General features: G+C 36.3%; 1 protein-coding gene across 4 annotated transcripts in view; it reads right to left on the bottom strand.

Moving 5' to 3' along the window:
* Positions 1 to 27505, bottom strand: part of CAMK2D (calcium/calmodulin dependent protein kinase II delta) — a 290301-nt gene that overhangs the window by 183879 nt on the left and 78917 nt on the right. For all 4 annotated transcript variants that reach the window (XM_061192041.1, XM_061192038.1, XM_061192040.1 and 1 more), the window contains exon 3: positions 17539 to 17598. In XM_061192041.1, the coding sequence (XP_061048024.1) occupies positions 17539 to 17598 (60 nt within the window). The remainder of the gene's footprint in view (positions 1 to 17538; positions 17599 to 27505) is intronic.

Below are 27505 nucleotides of genomic sequence, written 5' to 3'. Positions count from 1 at the left end.
AGGAAGACCAGACAGTAAAAAGAGGTATGCTGCCATATGGTGTGTTGACCTGCCCAACCAGACAGAAACCTTAAGTTTGCTCTCTGGTTTTACAGTCTTTGTTTAGGTGTGGGCTTGCCCTAAGCCACTGATATACACTTTAGTCAGAAGGAATCCAAAATCCTATAGATGAATCCTGTGCTTGAATAAAACAACTACTTCATAAATTAAAATGTATGTTTTTCTTCTACTTATATTAATAGAAGTGTGTTCCCCTTCAGATGATCTAAATTTAACTTAATAAAAATATATCCACCCATGCATTGTTTAATCCCTGCAACATTTATTTATTGAGCACAGACTTTATGTCAGAGGCTATTTTAGGTACAAAGGATATAACAGTTAACAAGCAAAGTCCCTGCCTTCCTGGGGTTTTATTTGCTAGTGGGTAGAAAATAATCAAAACAACAACTAAGCATACAGTGTCATGGTAAGTGCTAGAGAAAAAAATAAAGCAAGGAAGGAAGGCAGGGAGTGTGCTGTGGGCATGAGAGCTGGCAGGGGAGGCCTCCGGATAGGCAATGGCTGAGCAGAGGCCTGAGGGAAGCAGCCTACAGAACTGCTGGGGCAGGGGCAGCACCCTCCGAAGGAACACAGGGCACAGCTGAGGAACCCAAGCAGCCCAGAGGGTCTGGAGCAGAGCAGGTATCGGGGAGGGAAGTGGAGCTGATCTAAGATCAGGAAGATAAAGGGGCTGGGGATCCCTGTGTAGGGTCTCAGGCCATTGTGAGGACTCTAGGGCTTGTCTTCTAACTAGAAAGCCACTGAGCAGTTTCTGAGCAGAGGAGAGACATGGTCAGACGCACAGCAGCCAGAGTAATCTTGTTAAAATTCACTGCTGAAACATTAAAATGTTCCCAAATTAAAAACAAATAACTGCGAAACAACCTTCCATTTAGTCTCAAAAAATAAACAATTAAATAACACTGTCTAGTTTATGGGAAGACCTCAGGAGAGAGTTTCATTTGTTTTTTCCATTTTATTGGGAGATGCTCTGCAACTGTTACATCATAGTAATGCATCACTGATTCAGCTTAATGGGGGACAAGATCCATCAAAATTAGTTAAAAGGCGGAATTATTCTATTTTATTTAAATAAATTTCATTACCTTTTGGCACGTGAAGTAAGGAATCAGGCTTGCCAAGGTTACCTAATAAAACTTGTTTTAATGAGCAGATTTTTAAAGGCTTGTAATTAGCATATGTCAGCACCAGTCTGCTAGGTTGGCTTCTGCCTATTGGCTTCTGCCTATAGTGCAATTTCTCTGCTTCACTTTAGATACTTCCAAATTGTTTCAAAAGCAGTTTATTCTCTTTGCTAGATGCATATCTAAAATCTTATTCATTTTCTTAACAAATTCTTTGGGGGGGGGATTAATAATGTAAAGATACAAATAGGCATAAATAAATGTGAGGTTAGCTTAGTTCCTGTCTGAGGGATTAATTCTCAAGTGAACTAGGTGGTATTTCTCCCTTCCACAGACTACATCCCCAACTCAAAATGCATGCTTTATTAAGATGAGAGTTGAGGTGGAGAGAACTGTGCAAATCTTTTTATATGAACTACAAGGTCATTAAGACTAACATGAGAATCACATTTAAGAGTAAGAGGTCATTTCACTATATTTCTTCAAAATAAGTTCCGTTTTGTATTAATATGAAATCTATGGTCTAAAGGTCCATATTTAGGCTCTACTGATCTCCATAAATACTCCAAACTATATGAAAAATTTGATGTCAATATGCAATTTTGTGAAGAGAGAGAATCTATAGCCTATAAAAGTTTATCTGGGGCTTCCCTGGTGGCGCAGTGGTTGAGAATCTGCCTGCCAATGCAGGGGACACGGGTTCGAGCCCTGGTCTGGGAAGATCCCACATGCCGCGGAGCAACTAGGCCCGTGAGCCACAACTACTGAGCTTGCGCGTCTGGAGCCTGTGCTCCGCAACAAGAGAGGTCGCGATAGTGAGAGGCCCGCGCACCGCGATGAAGAGTGGCCCCCGCTTGCCGCAACTAGAGAAAGCCCTCACACAGAAACGAAGACCCAACACAGCCATAAATAAATAAATAAATATTTAAAAAAAGATTTAATCGATTGATTGGAAAACACTAGGATAAAATTAAAAAAAAAAAAAAAAGTTTATCTGAAGGAGGCTGAAGATCCAAAAACGGTAAGAATCGCTGTTCTAAGTGATTCACAATGACGATAAAATTATTTCACTGGAGAATTATTTCCTTTTTACCTCCATCTGATTCTTGGGAGGTATTCTACTCACTTTACTTAAATATTGACTTACATAGTTTTCACTTAGTTTTAAATGAAAAATGTTTCATTATATAAATATCCTTTTTGAACAACTTAGAAAAAAACAAAATTCTAATCTGTGTTTCTTCTTAATTATGGTTGACATTTAAACTAGTTCTTTATTTTTCTACTTTTTTGTTAAAAGGGAGTATTTTACAAACTTTTACTCACAGGATATTCTATGCCAGTGTCATTGCCTACTTGTCCTTCATTTAAGGGGACACATTGACTAATTTTTTTAATGTAAGGAAATTGCATGGATCCAGCAAGTAAAGGCTGGCTATCTGTCTTATTGTTATTGTTGTCACTCTTACCTTAAATCAGAGTTTTTCAATCTCAGCACTATTAACTTGTTGGACCAAATAATTCATTATTGTGAGGGTCTGTCTTTTGCATTGTAGGATGTTTAGTGGCATCTGTGGCCTCCACTCAACTGATGCCAGATGGGCACCCTCAGTTGTGACAACAAAACACACACCGCTAAAGAGCCCCAGGAGAAAGAGACAGTGAAGGTGACAAAATCACCCCAGGATGAAATTCAGTGATTATAAATCATTGATTCTTTGGCTTTCTGGGCGGGGGAAAATGGCCTTATCTTATTTCTCTTCTCCATATTATGAATGTATTATTAGAAAAGTGACCAGAAGATGTAATTTAATTTTGAAAGGCAGATTTATATATGGAATATCAAAAGAAAAGGTCACTGGAATAATCTACACATATGAGAATGACATTTGAAAACCATGTTTCATCAGAGTTCTCCTGTTGGAAAGATCCTAACAAAGAAATTTAAATATATAATTGGAATTACCAGCTTTTAAGTGAGAAATTGGGGAATGGCAATTGGCTGAAGAAAACATCTGATCTTCAATATTAAAACTTCATTATAGCTCCAATAAAATTAAGCCTGTTAATAAAACATGGTCTTGGTACTTATAAGAGTAAAAATTGATGTAAGTCTACCTAAAATCAACACAGTTGAACTATTATTGTTAAAAGTGAAAAAAAGTCAATATTGCTTTTTTGTACAATTCCAAATATTTTGTCCCCAAAATATAGTTTCCTTTTATTTATCTAGAAAAATTTTAGCTATTTTATATAAAAATGTATATTAAAGTACACTGAAAATAAAAATAATCTAAGAAAATTATTGTTATTATAGCTCTTAAAAAAAAAAAGGCGTTTCATGCTCTTTACAAGTGGGCACTTGTCGTCATTGTCTTTGGTACCCTTCACAATGCTCATACTGCTAGATGTGTTCATCCACTCGCACTATCCCCGACGTGTCTCCAAAATACGTATTCACATTCTCTAGAGTTCTATGTCGTGTCCCACATATAAGTCAGATAAGATACATGCAAATTAAAGTAATTAAGGTACTGAGTCAGAAAAGACACATGTTTGGCTAAGGCACGAGAGACTAGTGAGAAGTGAGCCTTACTCTGGTTGAGAGACCACGGGAGAAAGAACACCCTAGAAATGCTAAACCACAGTTAGGTGATGGAGTTGGCGCAGAGACTATCTTGCTTGTTCAGGAGACACTTTGAGCAGAATCTGACCGTCTAGACTTCCTCTATATAAACAAGGACCTAAAACCAAGAGTCTAGCTGCAGTCAAGTACTGGTCTAGGAGGGATGATCATAATCACTGCCAACCACTTCCATCCTGAAGAGGAATGCCCAAGTGGTAAGAGACTTACACTTTCTGGCAAAAAGTGACCAATCAGGGTTTTAGGCGGTGTTGTTTGCTATTTCTATATTTTTTTTGTCCATGGTCCCCCAAAAGAGATATTTTCCAATCTTTAAAAAAAAATTTCATGTTCTCATATTCAACTAAATTTCTAATTTCTTCCAACTATCTTTTCCTGTTTTCTCTATTCTTAAAGGAATCAATATTTCTCTAGTCACTCAAAACAGATACCTCAGAGGAACCTCCTTCTATCCCACTCACCACAATATAACTGCTGCCCAAGATGGTCTGATTCTACCTTCACAGTGTCACCGGTATCTTTGCCCTTTCTGCTTTCTCTGCTCCCATTACCATAGTTTACGAACTCATCACGTCTTATACATAAATTAATTCAAAAGAGTTTTAAATGCTTTTTCAACACCAGTTTCTCCTGACTCTGAACAATTATGCTTATTATTACCAAATTTGTCTTTCGGGGAAACTGATATAATCATGTGTGTCAACTAAATTAATCTTTAATAATTTCCTATTTCTACAGATTAGTGATAAAATTCCTTGACACAGAAAGTCAAGACTCTCCACTATTACTCCCAATCAAACTTGATGGTCAACACACAAATTATACTCCAATCACTCCAGATTTTCTATCATTCTTCAAGTGTGACAAGGACGTTTATATCTGACCTTTCCTTTTGATGTTCTTTCCATAATGATATCGAGTCCAATCCATACTCCTTTATGGCAGAATTCTGTTCATTACCCAATGTATTTCAGTTAAACTTCTTAGTTTATTCCTTAGTGCTCTCATGGCACTCAGTAAGAGTTTCATTACAGTATGTAACCACCTTGTATTTTAGTTTCATACATCACAATCTGCCCTCCTAAACTGTAAACTCCTTGTGGTTAAGGACTATGTCTCAGGCATCTCTGTAGTCTTTCAGTATTTTAACTGCAACAGAGTTAGCACTGTTCAACTCAATCAGTGCTTAATGTTAATCACTGGAAATCACAAATCATATATATTTTATTTTGCTCATCTTGTTTCATTTTATGTGTATCCAGACCGGTATAACTTTTTAATTCTAAAATCAAATGTTGATGTAAAAAACTCATGTAATGATTAAGAAATTAGAAGAAAAAATAATGGATAGCAAGAAATTAAATCAGTATCTTTTAATAATATTTCTTAAGTTACTTTCAGAGCTAATCAAAATATAAAATATTGTTTCACCACTTTGATTTTAAAGTAAGAGTTTTGCTCTTAATACAAAACAGATTAACAATTAAAGCACTGTTCTTTTTTTTTTTTTTTTTACAAGTAATCCAACCCAAATTCATCTGAATATTCAAAACCACTGATACTCAAGGGAATTATAATTGTGACTATCTCTACAGGGGAACTGTTTACATAATGTAAGATTCCAATTAAATATTTGTAAGTACAATTATTCATTTTCTGAACAGAATGAATGAAAGACAAGATTTCCTATACATCAAAATAATGGATTCACAAAAATTACTGCCATCTTCTTTGGAGAGTAATTTTGTAGGCTATAGAAATTTTTCTTCTTATTCTAAGCCTTTGGTTAAAACTCTTACACAGTATACCTGTTACTGAAAATTGAAAGTAATCTTTGAACAGTGAACTACTGAACTTCAATAGTGTGAACAAAATCCTACCAAATAATTTTTCTGTCATTTCATAGACAATATATTGTAAATGACCACTGAAATACAAAATGTGAAAAGATATTTTAACAGAAGAAGAATTCAAGTCATATTACTGTATGTATCTGTTTCCTTCCCTTCAACACAGTCCATTAGCCTTTTAAACTAAATAATCAACAAAATTAACATATCAAACAGTAACCTGACACAGTCATCACTCCATGGCAAGTTCGTCAGAGATGTGGTTGTTTTTGTTAAGCAGATGCACTATAAATCAAATTCAAAGAGCAAACGCTTCTACCTTTGGAGCATTTTTAAAGAAAACAAATTCCTATTTTCAAACTTAAAAATAATGAGAATATAGCACTACCTTTCCTAAAGTGACAATTTTTCTATCAAACTAAACCACAGCAAGCATTATAAAATGCTAGAAATAAGTGTTATAATTGAACTCTAAATTACACTTCCAAAAGTTATCTCCAAACTCTAAATTGGTATTCCTGAATATACTCTATTAAAATAAGTTATGAGCATTGGTTGTTTAAAATACTCATGCCCACCTGAGGGTTCATCTGATCTTAGAATCCATCATCCCGGAAATGTCCTGTCCTGATTGTTTTTCTACAATTCAAAGAATAGCTTTTAAAATTTGTCTTGTCGGGGCTTCCCTGGTGGCGCAGTGGTTAAGAATCCGCCTGCCAATGCAGAGGACACGGGTTTGAGCCCTGGTCCGGGAAGATCCCACATGCTGCAGAGCAACTAAGCCCATGTGCCACAACTATTGAGCCTGCTAGAGCCGACGAGCCACAACTACTGAAGCCCGTGTGCCTAGAGCCCATGCTCCACAACAAGAGAAGCCACTGCAGTTGAGAAGCCCACATACCGCCACGAACAGTAGCCCCCGCTCGCAGCAAATAAAGAAAGCCCACGTGCAGCAACGAAGACCCAGCACAGCCAAAAATAAAATAAAATAAATTTATTAAAAAAAAAATTTGTTTTGTCATGTTACACATCACCTTAATTACCGTTGTTGGTTTGTTTCCTTAAATCTTCACTGTTTTCTGACAAATACTTCATTTTCTTTAACCATAAGACAGGAGAGTAAAAAATTGTCTTGCATAGCAAGTAAATACATAATGCAGGATTAAATATGACCACTGAAAAGATTTTTCACCAAATACTAAAATTTACTGTCACTAAAATATAATTAATTCTATCATATCCGTTATTTGCTATGAGTGTTTCAATAATCTCATGATGATATTTCACCTCTGGAGTTAGAATTAAAGATAAATAGTAAAATTATACAATACCTCTAGAAGAGGGTCTTAGTCTACTTTTAATCAATCTTCATAAAACTTTGAGATTCTTTTCTCTACTTATTAAACAACAGTGTGAGCAATCCAAAGTTACACAGCAACTGGAGGCCATACAGTGTGCGTGGAAGAGCATGGATTGTGCTAGTAGAATGTGCTGGTTTGAATCTCAACTTGACCACTTACTAGCTGTATGACTTTAGTTAATTGCGTAACTTCTTTGGGCTTTAGATTCCTGGCCTGTAAAACGGAGATAAGAACGGCACTTGTTTGTATTGTGGATTAAAAGACTATGCCTGGAGAGCATTTAGACCAGTGCCTGATAATGAAATGAAGCAGGACCCTGTGGTCCTTGCCCCTCCCATGTCCTCTGCCTGCCTTTTTTTAAAAATTTATTTATTTATTTATTTATTTTTGGCTGTGTTGGGTCTTCGTTTCTGTGCAAGGTCTTTCTCTAGTTGCGGCAAGCGGGGGCCACTCTTCATCGCGGTGCGCGGGCCTCTCACTATCGTGGCCTCTCTTGTTGCGGAGCACAGGCTCCAGACGAGCAAGCTCAGTAGTTGTGGCTCACAGGCCTAATTGCTCTGCGGCATGTGGGATCTTCCCAGACCAGGGCTCGAACCCGTGTCCCCTGCATTGGCAGGCAGATTCTCAACCACTGCGCCACCAGGGAAGCCCTCTGCCTGCCTTTTGTCTGTGGAAAAACTTTAGCCAAAGAGTAAGTTTAATCAGAGAAGTGAGAAAATGCAGAAACAAAGGAAAACAGTCAACGGAGACCAAAAAATAATAGTTGAGTCATGAAGCACAGTCAAGGACCTTTAGTTCCATCTCAAGGGCTATAGATAATATTCGGAGCCATATCCTGGGAGCTGTCTTATAGATACTGAAATCCCCACCAGGTGGAAGAAGTTGACTACATGATGACCAGCTTGTAGCCGTGACATAAGCTGCCACGATTCCGAGAACTGGCCTCAGAGAGATGGAAACAAACCGAATCTGGAACTGAAGACTCCTGTACCTAAAACGATCAAGATGACGCTGGTCAGACCACCGATGAGCAATTCAAGATGACTGTCGGAGCTGACTGTGCTGCTACTGCATGGCGCCCCGTCCCTCTGTCTGTAAAAGCACTTGCCCCCTGATCGGTGGGGGGGCGGGGGGGAAGTCGGCCTTTGGACAGGCGTCCGTGCCCCCGCCCCCCCGCCCCCCCCCCACCCCCCCGTTGCCAGCATCCAAAATAAGGCAAACTTTCCTTTCCACCAGCCTGGCCTCTTTATTGGCGTTTGAGCAGCGAGCAGCGGACCTCACTTTTGGTTACAATAATAACACACTTAACAGTTTTGTTATTAATTCTAGTGACAAAGTTCACTGGAATTTTTCTTCCTTTATTCAGCCCATCTTCAAATCTTAACACAATAGCTTACTATACCTAAATTTATTTTTATTATCAAAGCTATCAGAAGAAAGGGAAAAGAGCAATGATTTTTAAGTGATTAAAAGATTCCTGAGCTCTTTTCAGGGCTTCCTGACTGCAGAAGCCGTTCTTGCCTGTGGTGAGGTAAGGGAGAGGAGAGAGGATTGTGCACAACTCAAGCCTCAGTAAAGCAAACAAACAAACAAAGAAAAAGGTGCAAGTAATATTTGGTATTATTTTCCTTTCAAGTTTTAGTTTAGGACATAATTCTTAGCCCAAGAAACTATTATAAACTTCCGATACTCTGTTAGAGGGGTCCTACCCTGAAACTAGGGAAGACAGGACAAGATGGACATAAAATAGGTTTAGTAGAAAAATCAGGAGATACATGTGAGTAACCATTATGCATGGGTAGATCAAAGCGTACTACCCAGTAAGTCTCAATCACAAACTGTCCTTCATTTGTGAAAGGACCGTTTTTCTCTCTTATTTCATATAAAATCCAACTGCTTTTAGCATAACTCAGGAACTGGCTTTTTCATTTGATATATGGAAAAAACGATTTACAAAGGAACCAATAACAAATGGACTCAGATCCAAAGTCACTAATTAAAAGAGAATTTAAAATATTGTCTTGAATCTACGGTTTTTACATCTAAATTTCATCTTTCTACTGTAAGTTGTTTACTTAAAAAGATTCTGAATTTAACTTTCAACCAAGAATTACAAAGGGTGTATTACTGGCACCATAGTAAATGAACAAAAAAAAAAAAAAAAAAAGAAAGAAAAGAAAAAAGAAAAAGCTAGAGTAGATAATAATGAGTATTATTGAAAATATTTATTTGTTGGGAGAAAAAATAATTTCTTTGTGCTACTTCTCACATTGTTAGAAGAGGATAATCAATTCTGCAGACAGTAAGATATTCTAAGAAGTAATTTAGCCTTCACACCAAATAATCAAGAAAGAGAGGTGAGATTTAATCAAATAAAAGGTGAAGATAAAACAAGAGTACTTTGCTTTTTACTACTGAATAGCGTTAAATTACCTTTAATCTGTTGGAGAGGCACTAGAGAAAGTTGTTTAACAATAAAAATTACATATTCTTGTGTAATTATAAACTGTTATGAATATTAGGCATAAATGCCAAAAATGAAGAATGTCATAGAGAAAAACTATTTAATTATCACTCCCTTAGAAGGTTGTTGGATTTCTCACAACATTGAAAAAGACTTTTGACTGTCATTCATAAAAACATTAGCTTTGTTTTCTTGGCATATCAGGTAACATTTACTTACACTAACTGTTCTTTCCCATGTGACTCTCTCTTTCAAAGGGTTCAAAACTGAAATCTTGTAGCAATAGCCATTTAAGGCAATTTAATCATCTGATAACTACTGGGGATATTGAAGATCAATATTTATTGAAGTTAAGCTTATACAATGTGATTGGATTGATTCCTTATAAATTCTAGGAACCTGGAAGAGGACTGTATGCAGAGTGAAATAAAAGGGTAAAATTTTGTTAAAATCAAAGAACAATGACTGGCAATTTTATCTTGTGAAAATTAGAGGGATGATATTTGACCCAAGAAATTTCTGCAAAGCCTAGGGAGATCTAAAACTGAGGTTCAAATATTACTTTTACAGTATGACACCATGCCTCCAAGATCAGGTAAAAGAAGAGACAGTACATGCAAAATGAGGTAATAAGCACATTTTTCATCTCTTTGGAGATCTGTGTGTGACCTTGTGCATATTACCTCCAATCTCTACTGTAAAATCTATATTGGGCTTAGATAATTCCTAAGGGCTCTTCCAGTTTTACATTTTAGGAAAAGGAAATTATATATATCCTAGATACCATAAATTATCACTCACAGGCATGGGAAAACTGCTTATATAGAAAGTAAAGTCTTTATATATTCTTTAAGCTCTACCTGTCAGTGTATGTAATTTCATGTATTGTTATATATGTCAAACCATAAAACTTGTTCAATCGGAGCATCTTTCAGAAATATAATGGTTCCATATCAGGGTTAATATATAAGGTATTACATTCTCCAAAACTTATAAAATTTTCTTTTCTTGTATTAGGATTAGTAGTTTTTAACTTAATGTTTATCCTATATGAGGAGAGGATTGATTCAACCAAAAACAACTTCAAAACTCTCCTTGAAAGGGAACACGAATACCAATGCCTTTTCAACCTTATTGCTGCAAGTCAGCATCCCTAAACATCAGTACCTCTTTTATAGAGAGGGTATTAAGAATTTAGGTTTGGAAATGTCATTAAAGAATTGTGACTTTGGATAAGTCATATAGATTCAGAAAACTTTAGTTTCCCTAATTATTTTTTTAAAGTTTTTTCCCCAGCTTTATTGAGAATAGTTTCCCTAATTATTAAAACAAACAAAAAGAAATTGAGTTTGTACTAGATAATCTATGAGATCTCACTTATTGCAATATTATGATTCTGATTATTTATATATAATATATATTACATAACATTATATACAATATATATACACAGTATATACCATATACATAATACATAACAGTTTCTGAACTATGTTTTCCCACTATTGAGTTTCCCCACCTCCCAGGAAGAAACTACTAAACATCAAGAAATGATTAATTAACTGTATAAAATCACTTATATATGAAATTAAAAAATAAAACAAACTAGTGAATACAGCAAAACAGACACAGACTCACAGATATAGAAAACAAACTAGTGGGTACCGGTGCAGGGTGGGGAGGGGCAAGGGGCATGACAGAGGTAGGGTTTTAAGAGGTAAAAACTACTATGTATAAAATAAATAAGCTACAGTGATATATTGTGCAGCACAGGGACTATAGCAAATATTTTAGAATAACTACAAATGGAATATAACCTTTAAAAAGTGAATCACTATGTTGTATACCTGAAACACATAATATTGTAAATCAACTATACCTCAATTAAAAAATAAATAAAAATTATTAGTTAGGTACTACTTGGTGAGTAATGCCCCCTAATAATTTATTCAGTTGTTTATTTACATTCAATATCTTCCAAAGTTTATTAACTCCTCACCAAAATGATAAGATGCATTAACTCTAATAATTCTCAGAAGGAAATAAAGTGATCAAATTTTTCTCTGCTTCACAACGAAAACAGCTAGAAGTTAATGAGCAGATGGGATGTGCTTCAGCAGTTCACAGAACAGACCAGTGTCAGAAGTAGAATAAAGTGGGGTCCACTGAGTCTATAGAGTTTTCCATTAATACCACGTCTTTAATTTTCTATTGCACTTTATAATAACATATGAGTGATCGTGTTTATGTGTTTAGGGTAGTAGCTGTGAGAGGTAGTAGAAAGGATGTAATCATTAAGAGAATATGCTCTCAGGAAGGTTAACTCATTGTACTAGGGGTCCCAGGGCACTAATACAGACTAGATTTTAAAAGACCACACAGTCCTTCTATTGGCTCTCTGATAAGGTAAGCCTTATCAGTAAAGGCTTACCTTAAAAGGTGATACTGATCTTCTACAAATATAAAGGTTTCATCAAACTTTCAAAAAACTATCTCGCTCTTTCCAACATCTACACAAAGCGTAAATTCAAGTCTTTAGCGAATGAGATAACCCAGTAACAAAATTTTTCATACCGCCAACTGCAAAGTTGTCTCAAATATTGATCTTGAAAATAAAGGATTATAAGTAGGTATTTTCTCACCTAGGACATCAAATTCGTCAGATCAAAGCTCTTGATATTTTTTCTTTTCTTTCCCCAGTCTACTTCTTTTCAGATTCCTATAGTTGAACTTAGTGTTTTGCCTGTCTTCCTAGTTTTTCCTTACTGTTTTTAGTTATTTGGGCTCCACTATAGGTTTCAATAAATTCCTCAGTAATAATGCTTATTAAAGATCAAGCACAAAAACAATGGAAATACAGAATAATTTTGACAACAATTTGGATATTACCTTAAGTATTTTATTTTTCTACCTTAAAGGTATTTTCCCCTTATTTTGTAAATATGCTGACATACAGCTCAAACTATCTCATTTAGCACGAATTTGTTTATATCTCAAGAGAAAATAAGCCATTTTATTCAAATAAAAGATGAACATAATGATCAAAACAAGCTAATTAACAGAAGCATGAGGTCAGATTTCTCTCCAAATTTCATCAGCACCATAATGTTAGTTTAGAGTTAGCTATAGCCCTTCCAGTCTGTTCAAACAAAAGTGTCTTACTAGCTGCTCCAAAGGCAGAGGAAAGATGGAGCTGCTTAGGAAATTGCCTGCACTTTCAAATTTGTGGAGCCAAAAGATACATGGTGCTTTTCAGAGACTATGTGGCCCACACAGAGAAGAGTGCCACCCTGGAGCTATTTCAATTCTTACCCAAGAAGATGGAGGTGATAAAAACCAGATCCTGATGAACTGGTGGAGCACTACGGTCCCTGGCTCTGCTCAGGTGACTACAAGCCATTTCACACACTGCAGCCAGAGCAAATCAGACTGAGACTCGCTCCTCTTGCTTAAGATCTTTCCACTGGCTTCCCACTGCACTTAGACTAAAACCCAAACACACTGACCCGGTTTACAAAGCCCTACCACCAGGTACCACCTGTCCTTCTGACTCATCTCAGGTCATCTCCCATTCACCCAGGGCAGGGCACCCACTGGTCCCCAACTCCTCCCCTAACAAGGGAAGCTCCCTCTGCTTGCAACCCTTCCTCCCTGAGCTTCCCCAGGACGGTTTCTTCCTGTCATTTAGATATCAGTTTAAGTGTGACCTCCGCATACATACTGTGCCAGACAAGACACTCTAAAGCAGTGACAAAGACTCTCTCCTTGACCAAACTTTAAAGAGGCTCCTTTAAGCCCTCTTTTCAGCTAAGTCTTGTCCTTTGAGGCCCTGTCCTCAACTGCCGAAGCTAGTTTTAGCAAAGACTCCCGCTAAGTCACCCTCCCACTCTTGATTTTTGCTCACCCTTGATATCTGATCAAGTTCCTCATCATCCTTCCTTGATATCTAAATTCTTGGTGTGCCATTAATAAGAATCTTGTTATTCTAGGCCATTTGCAAAAGAATCCCCCTACTTTTGATATCTCCTCTTAATAATTTTCTACCCACTGACCTCTCATTCTGCTCCTTGGCCATAAAATCTCCAGCTGTCTTTGTTATAATTGGAATTTAGCTCAGCTCTTTCTCCAACTCCAGTAATATTGAATAAAATCTATCTGTCGCCTTTAACTAGTTACTGATTCTGTCTCTCTTTGACAGTAGCCACCCAATGCCCTTGTATCAAATTACCCTATTTTTAATTCTCTGCACAGAACCAATCCCTATGACATTACTACAATGGTTTATTTGTTTATGGCCTATCTCCTTACACTAGGGTGTAAGGCTTGGGAAAAGCAGGAACACTGTCTCTCTTGATCGCTGCTTCATCACCAGTGTGTCGAGCCTAGAACATGGCCTGGCATTGGCTACACACTCAATAAATTTTGTTGAGTTAGACAATTAAAAACTATATTTTCATGGTTTATCTAAAGAGTTATGAAAATGCACACAAGAGAATGCTGAAAATTAGCAATATATATAGATTTATTATAAAAGGCAGAAATGAATATAACAAATATTAAAAATTGTTCCCTCTAGTTTCTTCTTCATACGTGATTGTGTCTTCCAAATTTTCCACTAAATGTGTATATTACTTTGAAAATCAGAAAAACATTTAAAAAAAAAAAACACTGAAGAAAAGAAAGTGGGTTAGTGAACAACCACTTTTAGTTGGTTTAATATGTTTCTTTGGGAGAAACCTTTTACTCCCTGTAAATTCTCAGATTATCGATTCTGTGCCAAGAGAGACACAAAAAAATTAAAATGTAACAAGCTAATTTTCACAGGGGAAAAAATTGACAAAAATAGTCTTTCCTTCCTTGAAGTTCTAAAACCTGACAGATTTTAAGAAAACCAAGCAAATAACAGAACAGAAGAAGAGGATCAGAGTCTTATATTCTTTAGGTATCAGACTATCTACTTCAGGGAAGTCAAGACCAAATGCTGTCTTCCTTCGTGATCTGAACTAGCAGCGAGTAAGTGCGAGTGATCCCTGTGAAAGTGTCAACAGCACCAAGACCTCCACAGGAACAGCCACGTTCCGCTCACTGCACGCCCGTCCCAGTCGACCCACAGATGTCCACTGTGGTATCAATCTGTGAAGCGCACCTTTGTTTGCAGCTGCTTACTACTGTATGGCATTACTGTTGTTGTTGTCTCATCATTTTTCTTTACATGAGTAAATACAACATTGTCGCATTACATGACATGAAGACCCATCGATTAAGATAAAATGAAAAGCAACTTATCCTCATTTCTCCAATTAGGAAAAAAAAAAAAAAAGCTTTGGTGGAATCCACTGGGCAAGCTCTTGCCTCAGGGCCTGTTTACAAAGGCAGTTTGTTCCCTCTGCCTGGAAAGCTTCTTTTTCCCCAGAGAGCCAAATGACTTGCGTCCTCCTGTTTTTTAGGTTTTCACTCAAGTTTCATTCTCAATAAAGTTATACTGATCAACTATTTAAAATGTAATCCCCCAACATACCTTTTTCCTTTCCCTGTTTTCTCTCCTAGTAACTATCACAATCTAACATCCTATACTTTGTTTACAGTCTGTCTACCCCAACAATGCAAGCTCCACTGGGGCAGGAATATTAGCCTGTTGTGTTCCCACCATATTCCCAGAATACTATGAAAACAAACCAATTTTTTTTTTTTTTTGGCTGCACCGGGCGCCATGCGGGATCTTAATTCCCCAACCAGGGATCGAACCCGCACACTCTGCAGCGGAAGTGTGGAATCTTAACCATCAGGGAAGTCCCCCACTATATTCCCAGAAGATTAATTTGTTAAGTAAATGAATGATATGAGTGAATTTGCCGCTGTTATGGTTGAGATAGAAGTTTAATATATCTGTGATTTATACCCTGAAGTATAGGATCACTAAAAATCTCTCTTGTGGTTAGAAACGGGTCTGAGAGTTCAAACAACCTGAGAGAGAGAAGAAAACCTCAAGTGAGGCAACCAAGGAGCTATGATGTTGGCTGCTATGGAGCCCTGAAAAAATCCTATATTGTGTCAGAGTGTGTTGATGGTGTGATGTCACAAAACTTTAGAACTTTCCCCGGTGTACGACTTCCCCTTTTTTGGGAAGGTTATTCTGCATGGGGTGTCAAAACGAAAATCATTCTTGTCTTACTTTGGGTTTCTTTGGTTTAACTGTGGTCTGCTAGAGGAAATGGAGGCAACTACTTTCATTATCTATAAAAATTGAGTTTCAGGGCTTTCCAAGAATCTGCCTGCCAATGCAGGGGACATGGGTTCGAGCCCTGGTCCGGGAAGATCCCACATGCCGCAGAGCAACTAAGCCTGTGCACCACAACTACTGAGCCTCCGCTCTAGAGCCCGCAAGCCACAACTACTGAAGCCCACACACCTAGAGCCCATGCTCCACAAGAGAAGCCACCACAGTGAGAAGCCTGCACACTACAACAAAGAGTAGCCCCCACTCGCCGCAACTAGAGAAAGCCCGCGCGCAGCAACGAAGACCCAACGCAGCCAAAAATAAATAAATTAAAATAAATTTATAAAAAAAAAATTGAGTTTCATAGAAGGATCCTGATTAAAAACAGCACGAACAAGCAAAAAAATACTCTCCTTCATAAGAATAACAAGTTCAGTAAACTAAAATTGCATTTTATCTTAAACCTGAGCAAGGAAAGCACTCTTTGAACTATAGTGGGTCATTATTGTATAATTTCTCTTTAGCCAATATTATGGGCTGAATTGTGTCCCTCCAAAATTCATGTTGAAATCCTAACTCCCAGTACCTCAGCATGGGACTATATTTGGAGCTAGGGTCTTTAAAAGAGTAGTTAAGTTAAAATGAGGTCATTAGGATGGACCCTAATCCAATATGATTAGTGCCCTTACATGAAGAAGAAATTAAAAAAGAGACATCATACAGAAGGAAGACCATGTAAAAACACAAGGAGAAGATGGCCACCTACAAGACAAGGAGAGAGGTCTCAGAAGAAACCAACCCTCCCTACACCTTGACCTCAGACTTCTTGTTTCCAGAATTATGAGAAAATACATTTCTGTTTAAGCTACCCAGTGTGTGGTACTTTGTTATGACAGCCCTAGGAAAATAATACAGCCAACCAAGAAATGCGATAGACTTTTATCAGGGTAAAATACTTATAAAAAGGTATATTTACATTTCAGAGGTTGTTTTGTTTTCTCTCTAAACCAGAAGGCACTTATTAGACAGCTGCTAGTTTGTTAATGCATCAGATTTACTTGTTAGTGTCTATTTAAGTAACCCACAAAATGCAGGATACTAAGAACTTCAGGGAAGGAATAGACACTGAATGGCCCTATACATAAAAATAGAGAAATATAAACCTTCTCAGTGAATGATCTTGCTAATTCTACTTCATGATTACTCCCTCTCTCACACCTTGCATGTCAGAAATACTTTGGCTGACAGTAGAACTGACAGAGCTGGGACAGTAACATTTTTCGAAAATAAAACTATTGTCACAGAATATAGCTTTTTCTTTCCTTTGTTTCTTTCTTGCATTTGTTTTATATTCATCAATATTTTTCAGTTTTGAACATTATCATGCTATTATATTCATGAGGGATAATATTCTAAAACAATTTTACTAGTTTCTTGAATAGAATCAGTGATTATGAAGTAAACATTTTACAGGATAGGTGAAAAGTAACTTAGGTGACTAATATAATGGCCTAAGTTCTGTCTCTCTGCACTTCAGTAGCAGCAGCTGAACAATCCTTAAAGATACATAAAAGCACTATTCAACTAGTAATACCTTATATTATTTTTAAAGTGTTTATAAGAAAGAACTGCTATCTTTTGAAAAACTTTTAAAGAACTTTGAAGAAACAAATGTAACCAAGATCAAAAGTTAGGAACCTATTTGTTAATTGCAAATATTCTAGTTTATTAAATTAATATTTTTTAAATTGTGGTAAAATTACATAATGTAAAATTTTAGTTAATATTTAAAATATACTGAAAACATGTCCTTACCAATATTGGGGTGCTTCAAAAGACGGCAGATTCTAGCTTCCCTTTCCAGTTTCTGATGATCTATTAAAAAAAAATAGAAAAATTAATCACAGCATTTAGCAAAAGAGATTAAATGACAATAAACAGCATATAAAAATGACATAAAGCCTTCACATTTACTTATCCTTTGGTTTCTTTTTTTTTTAAAAAAAGTCATCATTTGAATTTGGAATTAGGTGAACACAATAGTTCAACAATCTAATTATTTTTTATTTGCTTGAAGCTTGATAGAATGAGGCATAAAACAGAGCTGAATTTAGACTTTTGCTGGGGAAAACAGTAAAAATGGCACAAAACAATAGTATTCTTTCTTATCCTTACCCTAGGTATATACTGTTACAACAACTTAAATATGCCAATATAGACATACACATTTAAGCAAAGGATACCTATCTGGCAAATGGAATGCCAATGGAACCAGTGCTAAATAAGGTTAATCCCAGTTTATCCCTAACAACAAAGTGTTCCCTGTCCCGTCATATTTTCTATCAAATACTCTTCCCACAATTTTTGGTCCAACTTCCTAGATGTATGATGCTTTTCCATATATCAAGAACTCTCCAAACACCAAACTGCTTGCTCGTCTCCACCCTGCTCTGTTTCCCTAACCATTTCCTTGAAGGGGCACAGACTACGGTAAACTTGCATTTAAAAAACCATCTGATACTCTTCTTGGTTTCTTTGTAGTAGTTCATATGCACATAATTATAACCAAAATCACTAGCCAAAACACAAAATAAATGGCAGAGAGAGGCAAGAACACCGCAGAAATACATGTTGCCAATAAGAACAGTACTGTAGAGTGTGGTCCTTATTGGAAGCCTTTACATAGAGGAAATGATTTAAACCTTACAATAGCCCTCTAAGATAGGCAATATTATTATCCCTACTTTACAAGTACAAAAACTAAGGCAGAGAGAGGTTAAGATTCTAATATTCATAAGTGGCATCTACCAAATCTGCTCTCATTAACTAGTGTCATAAAACAGCCTTAAGAGAATGAGGGGGGGCACCTACCTAACCACCCACACAGTTTATGCCAATGGTCCTCAAACTCTGTGGTCTCAGAACCCCTTAACACTCTTAAAAATTATCAAGGACCCCCCCCCAAAGCTTTTGTTTATGTGGATTAGATCTATTAATGTTTATTTTATTAGAAATAAAATTGAGGCAAACTTTAAACATATATTCATAAATTCACTTAAAAACAATAATGAACCCATTACACTAACATAAGTGACTGCATTTAACTTTTAAACTTTTATTTGGAAAAAACTGAAACTTACAGAAAATTTAAAGAATAAGAATAGTACAACATGCACCCCAATATTCATTGCAGCACTATTTACAATAGCCAGGACATGGAAGCAACCTAAATGTCCATCAACAGAGGAATGGATAAAAGAAAATGTGGCACATATATGCAATGGAATATTACTCAGCCATAAAAAGGAATGAAATTGGGTCATTTGTAGAGATGTGGATGTACCTAGAGAGTGTCATACAGAGTGTACAGAGTGTCATACAGAGTGAAGTTAAGTCAGAAAGAGAAAAACAAATATCATCTATTAACGCATATATGTGGAACCTAGAAAAATGGTATAGATGATCTTATATGCAAAGCAGAAATAGAGACACAGACGTAGAGAACAAATGTATGGATACCAAGGGGGGGGGGAGGAATTGGGAGATTGGGATTGACACATATACATTATTGATACTATGTATAAAATAGGTAACTAATGAGAACATACTGTATAGCACAGGGAACTACTTAATGCACTGTGGTGACCCAAATGGGAAGGAAATCCATAAAAGAGGTGACATATATATATATATATATATATATATAACTGATTCATTTTGCTGTACAGTAGAAACTAATACAACATTGTAAAGCAACTATACTCAAATAAAAATTAATTTTAAAAAAGCATAGTACAAAAAACACCTGTGTACTGTTTATTCAGACACATTATTAACATTTTACCCATTTTTTACATCATTTACACTCTCTCCCTCCCTGTATATGTTCGTGTATATGTATACATATATTTATCTAATTGACACACATGTATATATAAATATAAATGTTTATATTTATATCCAAAATAATTTTTAATGAACCAGTTGAAGGTAAGTTATAAACATCAAGGTCCTTTACCCCTAAAATTTCAGTGTGTATTACTAAGAATTGTGATATTCTCTTACAATCATAGTACAGTTATCAACTTCAGCAAATTTAACATTAAGACAATAATTTACCATCCACACTCCAATTTTCTCAATTTAACCCAATGATGTCCTTTATAGCATTTTTCTCCTTTTAATGCAGGATCCAGTCTAGGGTCAGATACAGCATTTAGTTGTCATTTCTCTTTAGCTCCTTTAATCTGGAATATTTCCACAGTTTCCCTTTGTCTTTTAATGACCTGACATTTTTGAAGAATACCATCATGTCTATTTTTTAAAGAGACTATTTCTCATTTTGGTTTTGTCAAATGTTTACTCATGATTTGACTGAGGCTATGTGTTTGCAGCTATAACATGTGTTCTCAGCTAGAACATTATCCTTCTCAGGCTATCACATCTGGAGATACACATTGTCCAACTGCTCCTCAAAAGCAATGATAACTTGGATCACAGGTCAAGGTGCTGTTGAATTTCTTTGCTAAATAATTATCTTCTTAATTTTCCTTTATAACTAACAAGTATGTGGGAAAACATTTTAAGACCATGAAAACATCTTGCTCTTCATAAAAATTTCCCCCTAGATTTAGCATCAGTGATGATTCTTGCCTGAACCAGTCTTTACTATGATGGTAGCAAAATGCTGGTTTTCCAACTCCAGCACAGTAACATATTTTTCATGAAAAATACTATATTCCCCTCTCCCCTCCAAAAAAAGTGAGAAGAGTGGCACTGTTAAATTTTTCCAATCTCTTTGATGTCTGGCTTAATGGACAACAGCTGTATTCTCGTGTTTGCGTCTATATTCAATATGCTGCAATATGTTGTGTGTATGAAGAGAATCTGACTCACAAGGTTATATAGTTGGACAAAGAAGAAGTGTCGTAATAGCTTTTTCAGATAATTGTGGATGTTATTCTTTAATATTATACCAAAACTCCATGAATGGTAGTTTCTTAAAGGTTAGTTGCAATGTGAAACCTGAAACCTTATCAATAAACTTTATGAATCATATCAATGAAGTTATAAACTTTAAATCAAATTTATTTTCAACACTGTATATTGTGCAATGTAATAAAATTTTACCCTGCTACATTAAAATCCACTGTTCTTTCTTGCACTTTGAGTCTTTTACTCAGGCATAATTTTAAAATATGATGCAGTGGTCATCTGGAAAATGTTGGTTCAGTATGTTATATAGTTTTTGCTGACACATTTCATTACACACGATCAGAAAAGTTAACAACTGTTAATATCACCATTAATCTCATCAGAAAATTCTTTAAATTTGGGAATGAGTGTAGTTCTCACGGGCAGATACAAGTTTTCCAAAATTCTAATTTTTGTTTGAAAGCTTGAACTGTGTTATTGGCAATAAATGCTATCCATTGTTTTCCTTGAAGCGATAGGCTCACTTTGTTCATTTTTGAGAAAATGTCTGTCGAAAACCTAAATCTGAATAATCATAGCTAGCTATTCAGTTGTTATTTCAAATAAAAATGGTGTTCCATGAAAAAACAGCTAATTCAGCTCCCAACTCAAACAACTGTGCAGGTGTTTTTCCTTGAGATAATCATTGTACTTTAATATGGAATAGAGGTGCTTTATGCATTCTTCCCACTGAGTCATGCAGAATGTTCCAGAGATGTGTGATGGAAGGTCAAGATTTAATAACAGTAATAATTTTAATTGGTTCATCAAGGACAATTTGAAGTGAAATGAGTTTTTTTTTTTTGGTCTATGAGTGCATGTTGTTGAAAAATAGAGTCCAATAGTATAGTTCGATGTCACTGCCTTGATTCATGCAAAGGCCTCGGCAATTTTATGCACTATTTCTTTTACGTAATACGTATAAATGTCAACGCATACCAAAAAAAGGGCAGATAATGTCTTAGTTTTATTATGAAAATAGTTTTGACCTTGTAGATCCCCTAAGAGGGTTTTGGGGACTCCTGGGTCTGTGGGCCACACTTTGAGAACCACTGGTATACATTATAAAGAACTATTTCATAATAATACTTATTTTTTTGACAATTTAGGAAAATATTTTAAACATATATAGTGTTATAGATAGCTCAAAAAGAAATAGTGTTTTAAAGAATCAGCATAGCGTTGGATAGGATCTAACAGTATATCCATTATACCTGGATTACCAAATATAAAGACAGATATTCTCTGGCCTTACCATCTAGAACTACAAGTACTTCAAATAAATATAAATTCTTCAAACCCCCTATCTTTTTAACAGTCTTCATTCTTTTTTTTGTTTTTTTAAGAAGTCAAATATCTTAATGGTATCCATGTTTGTTAAATCATTGAGAGTCAGACCCTTTCCTTCCACAGTCTGCAAAATATTTTGGAATGACCTCAAATTTCATGGAAGGAAAGCCCTTATAGCTTCCTCATGAGGGCGTGAATCCTTTAAGGGTGGGTCCTGTGTCTTACTCCCTCTGGGATCCCCAAAGCTTATTCTTTTTTTTTTTGAAATCTTTTTTATTTTTATTTTTTTAAATAGATCTTTATTGGAGTATAATTGCTTCACAATACTGTGTCAGTTTCTGTTGTACAACAAAGTGAATCAGCCATATGCATACATATATCCCCTCCCTCTTGAGCCTCCCTCCCATCCCCCCATCCCACCTCTCTAGGTCATCGCAAAGCACCGAGGTGATCTCCCTGTGCCATGCTGCTGCTTCCCACTAGCTAACTATTTTACATTTGGTAGTGTATATATGTCGATGCTACTCTCACTTCGCCCCAGCTTCCCCCTCCCACCCTGTGTCCTCAAGTCCATTCTCTATGTCTACGTCTTTATTCCTGCCCTGCCAACAGTCTTCATTCTTAAGACAAGCTACTTCTAGAATATAGTTATTTAGAAATATACAAACAAACACAAAATGTTAAACCAGATTTTAAAAATGTATCTAACACCATCTTAAATATTGTAAAGTAGCCTATGTAAAGCATATGAAAAATACATGCTTATAGGAATTATAATTTTGTTATGGAGACAGGAAAATGCAAATATATATGCTAAACCATGTGAGCTATACATCATCTAATACATATATAATCATGTGAAAATAAAGAAAAACAAGGTAGCAAAAGACCTTTGGACAGTAAGTGAGTGGTATAGTGTCTTAGCTAAAGAGATAAACATAATTATAGAATTTTATATAGCCTATTCTTATGGACTGACTGTGTCCCTGTAAAACTCATATGCTGAACTAACCCCCAGTACCCCAGAATGAGACTGTATTTGGAGATAGGGTCTTTAAAGGGGGTAATTAAGTTAGATTGAGGTCATTAAGGTAGGCCCGATGCCATACGACTGGTGTCCTTAAAAGAAACAGAGTTAAAGAGTTTAGGACACTGACATACCAAGTGGGAAGACCATGTGAAGACACAGGGAGAAGACGGCCATCTACAAGCCAAACAGAGAGGCCTCAGAAGAAACCAACCCTGCCAACACCTGATCTTAGATTTCTAGCCTCCATAATATGAGAAAATAAATTCCTGTCGTTCAAGCCACCTCATCTGTGGTACTTTGTTATGACAGCCTCTAGCTAACTAATAGACCTAAGTATTAGTTTTCTATCGCTATATTAAAAATTACTACAAACTTAGAAGCTTAAAACAATATGTATTTTTAATCTTGCGTTTTCTGTGTGTCAGGAACCTGGGCATATTTTAACCTGAGCCCTTTGCTTTAGGGTCTCTCACAAGGCTGCAGTGAAGGTGTCAGCCAGGGCTGGGGTCTCATCGAAAGTCTTAACTGGGAAGGATCTGCTTCTGAGCCCACATAGTTGGAGGCAGCATTTAGTTCCTCAAGAGTTGTTGAGCTGAGGGTCTTAGCTCCTGGCTGGCCGCTGGCTGCCCTCACTTCCTTGTCACGTGCCAACATGGAAACTTGCTTCATCAAAGCCAACAAGGGAAAGAGTCTGCTAGCAAAAGGGAAGGCCCTATCTCATCTAGACTAACCCCAGGAAGTGACAGATATCACACTTGCCATATGTGCTTGGTTAGAAGCAAGTCACTAAGCTGGCCCACTTTTAAGGGGAAGTAATTATAGAAGGGCAGGAATAGCAGGAAGCAAGGACCGTCGGGGCCATCTTAGAGGGTGTGTGCCACATCTGACTACGAGGACTGGGGTTTTCATGAGCTTCTCTCTGATACGCAGCTTCACTTACTTTTTCTTCCATATAATCACATCACTTAGTGATCTCCTATGAAACATAAGGCATTCTGCACTCTTCCATCAGGGCATGTTGTGACATCTCAAACATGATGACAGAACTAAAGTTTTCATTAAATGGAAATGCATATTGCCTGGTGTGCTTCACATTCAACATTAAGTTCACGACTTTGGAGGGAGTAGGTAGGTGAGGAGGAGTGATGAAGTGCCTATTATTACCAAAGCGCACTTCTGTATTTATCCTGCTAAAGAGAAAAATTAGTTTTACATTTAAAATTTCCTCTACTTTTAATTCAGTGGGCAAAAAAAAAAATCATACACCTTACCTCATCATTCCCAGCACTTACAACTACAATGGTAAGAGGCAAAGACAGATTACAAAAGGCAAGAAAGACATCCATAATACTGTGTATCACCATTTGAAGATTTTCTTTTATTCTCCACACACCCTACAGCTAGTGTAGAACCAGCTTCATTTATCATTTAATATTTATTAAAGTACTCAACCTATAATAGTTTGGCTTTATTCTTCCTTTGAAGCTCAAGTCCACAATGTTATATGAATAAAAGTATAACCCGTCAAGCTGCAATCTTGTCAGGCCTGATAAGGTACATGCTGTTAGCAATATATGGTTGAAGACTTACCGTATAAAAATGCCTTAAGGAAAATATATTATTGTTCGGTTTTGACAAAGAATCAGTGGGGAATAGTATTACCCAGTACAGAGAACTCCGGATTTTTTTAAAGTTTCTGAGAATTTTGAGAAAATGTTATTTCTTTCCAGCTTTAAGGTACTTTTCAATACTTAATAAGATATTTTATTAAGTGAGGTAAAAAATGTGAATTTGGACCTAATAAAATAAATCCTTCACTCCTGTTCCAAGTCAAATTTTAATCTTTAGGCAAAATAACTCTGATCACAAGTGAAATTAAAGTGCTAGCCTTGAATCACCTTCGAAAAGCAATAAGAGTATCATTAAAGCTACGTAAAGCAACAACTTACTTATCTGGCAGCCTCAGGGAATGAGTTTTTATCAGTAAGTAAATTTTAAAAGTAACTACCCCCGCAAATGATAAAGCTTTAAAATGTTAACCTCTTGAGTGTGTGTGTGTTAGGGGGCGCGATCTAATAGTCATTGCTTTCTTACATAGATGACATATAATTTAATGTTTTTGACATCATAGGGTCATCATTATTAGCTTCATTATTACTCTGCAGTATTTCAGTGAAGCCCTCAGAGGCTGCTGAGGTGTGAAAGCCCACAGGTCGCTGCCCTGTGTCCCAATCTGCCCCCGTCCCCGCGTGTGGAATGACCTTGCCAGCACAGGCAATGCCGACGGATGGTTTGGGCAGGGGAGGAGTGTGGCCTTCCATCATAATTGGTCACTTATCACCTCTCCCTCCACAACAACACACACACACACACACACACAGGCACACGCACATTCACACAAACGTGTAAACATACAGCCTAAGGAAGACATGGGTTTGCTACACCCAAGAGGGCTTAACTCTTCTAGCTCCCCCTTCCTACAAACGTCCCCACCCCTAAAATCATCTTATGTAGAAATTATGGAGGAGTCACCTCTGAGGCTCATAAAAATGGAAAGTTTAAAATCCAATTCCGTCATTACTTTTTGTTCTGCTGGCCTTTGGGCTTCCCAGCTTAAGCTGCTGCCTTCCCTGCTCCTACCTCCTTGGTTCTTCCCTGGCCCAATGCTCCAGTTTGAGGTCAATGCCTCAGATCTACCTGTGTGAATCCTGCTTCTCTCTCTTCTGCACTACAACCAGCCCAACTTGATTCTCAACCTTTTTTCACATTTGTTCGGTTTCTAAGCAACCACAGTCTCAAGTAAGAGACTCTCCTGTTCCCCCTCTAAAACCAAACCTGGCTGGTTATCCATTCTCAGAAGAGGGAAGATTCAACAACACAGATATAAACCACTGCATGTTTTGTATTGCTGAAACTGTTTATGACACCTTTTCTATCTCGTCACGCTTTTTTGCTGCCATCTCTCATTGCGCTGAGTTTCTCCAACAAGGATATAAAAATATAAAACCACCACAAATAACCTGGCAGTGAGTACCTGAAGAGATCTTCTCCGAATAAAAGGTACAATCTTTAGTATATGGATTCTGGAGCCCTATAATAATATGGATACTTAGATAGAAGTCGTATTCCTGGAGGTCTTGGGATTACATTCTGAATACATTTTTCTTGTTAGGGAAATTACTTCTAGCTAAATGAGGCCTTCCTCTGGTAGGAATATAAATTCTGTCCACTTAAGTAGGTCATATTTAAAACCACATTGTAAGTTAAAAGGAACTATTTAAAGGCTCACTTCATTATAAAACCTGAGCATGATGTATATGGATTTAAAGCTGTCATATTCATTTAACAAAAGGTTTTTAAAATTCATAATTAAATATTATACTTTCACGTTACCCGTTTATTTTGAACTATGTTTAATCCATACCATAAAATTGATTTTTTAAACTATGTATTTGACCTAGATTCTTTCTGACATCAGGTATTGGTCACTCCCCATCACTTCTGCCGCCCACTAATATCCTGGAGGGAGAGGAAGATCTCAGGTTTCAGAGCAGAGCAGACAACAGTTGCTATCTGGTTGCCAAAGTTCCCTGACCTCTCAAAAGATTCTTCTGTCAAATGGGCATAAAATATCTAGCATCAAGCACTGTATTTGGAACAAAGTAGGAAATCAATAAATCGCAGTATCATCATTATTATTACTAAAATTCTGTCCAACTTTAAAAGAACTAGATTCCTAAAAGATACATTAAAAAGTATATTAATTCCATCAAATATTATTCATTTTACATAAACTCATATACTATGAAAATAGATTGTCCATAAAATCATTTGATTATGCTATTCAGGCCAACTGAAATAGTGGGAGAACCACTGATATCAGTGGTCAGAAAGAGATAAAATCAATACGGTAAAATATGGACAAAAACTCATAGTTATTCAATTTTATGCTATACTCTAAATAGCTCAAAAATAAACAAGAATACAGGAAACATTTTTTATTTGCCTAAGTGTAAAACTTTTAAACAAATTAAATTAACCAGTTACACACAAACTAACGATATTCTTTCATTAATCCATTTCACACAACCAAAATAAATGCTGTTCTGATAAATAATATATCACATTATATTGTTTCAGAGGGAGCTGGTAGATAATATATTTAGACTACTTCCTAGATCTGTAAAGGAATAGTGAAATCTGATGGCACCATTCTTACACTGTCCTACGGGAGAAATATTTTCCCTCTTCCACCACAATAATGGTATTCGTTCAAAGACATGACATTGTATCTATGAAAATAATGCTTTAAACAAAACTATTCAAATGTAAGACAAAATCCCTATCTTATAAGGCTCCTGTTCAGCAGCAATTTAAACAAGAATATAATGTTATAGATCTTTTAAAATTGCAAATAGTAAACAGTAATTTATATAAAATACTTTCATATAAAAGTTTGTTTACTATCTGATTATATAGAATATCTAC

This window comes from Eubalaena glacialis, chromosome 5 (assembly GCF_028564815.1).
Source record: "Eubalaena glacialis isolate mEubGla1 chromosome 5, mEubGla1.1.hap2.+ XY, whole genome shotgun sequence".
Lineage (NCBI taxonomy): Eukaryota > Metazoa > Chordata > Mammalia > Artiodactyla > Balaenidae > Eubalaena > Eubalaena glacialis.
The sequence above is the reverse complement of the archived record's forward strand: the minus strand, read 5'-3'. Positions and strand labels throughout refer to the sequence as shown.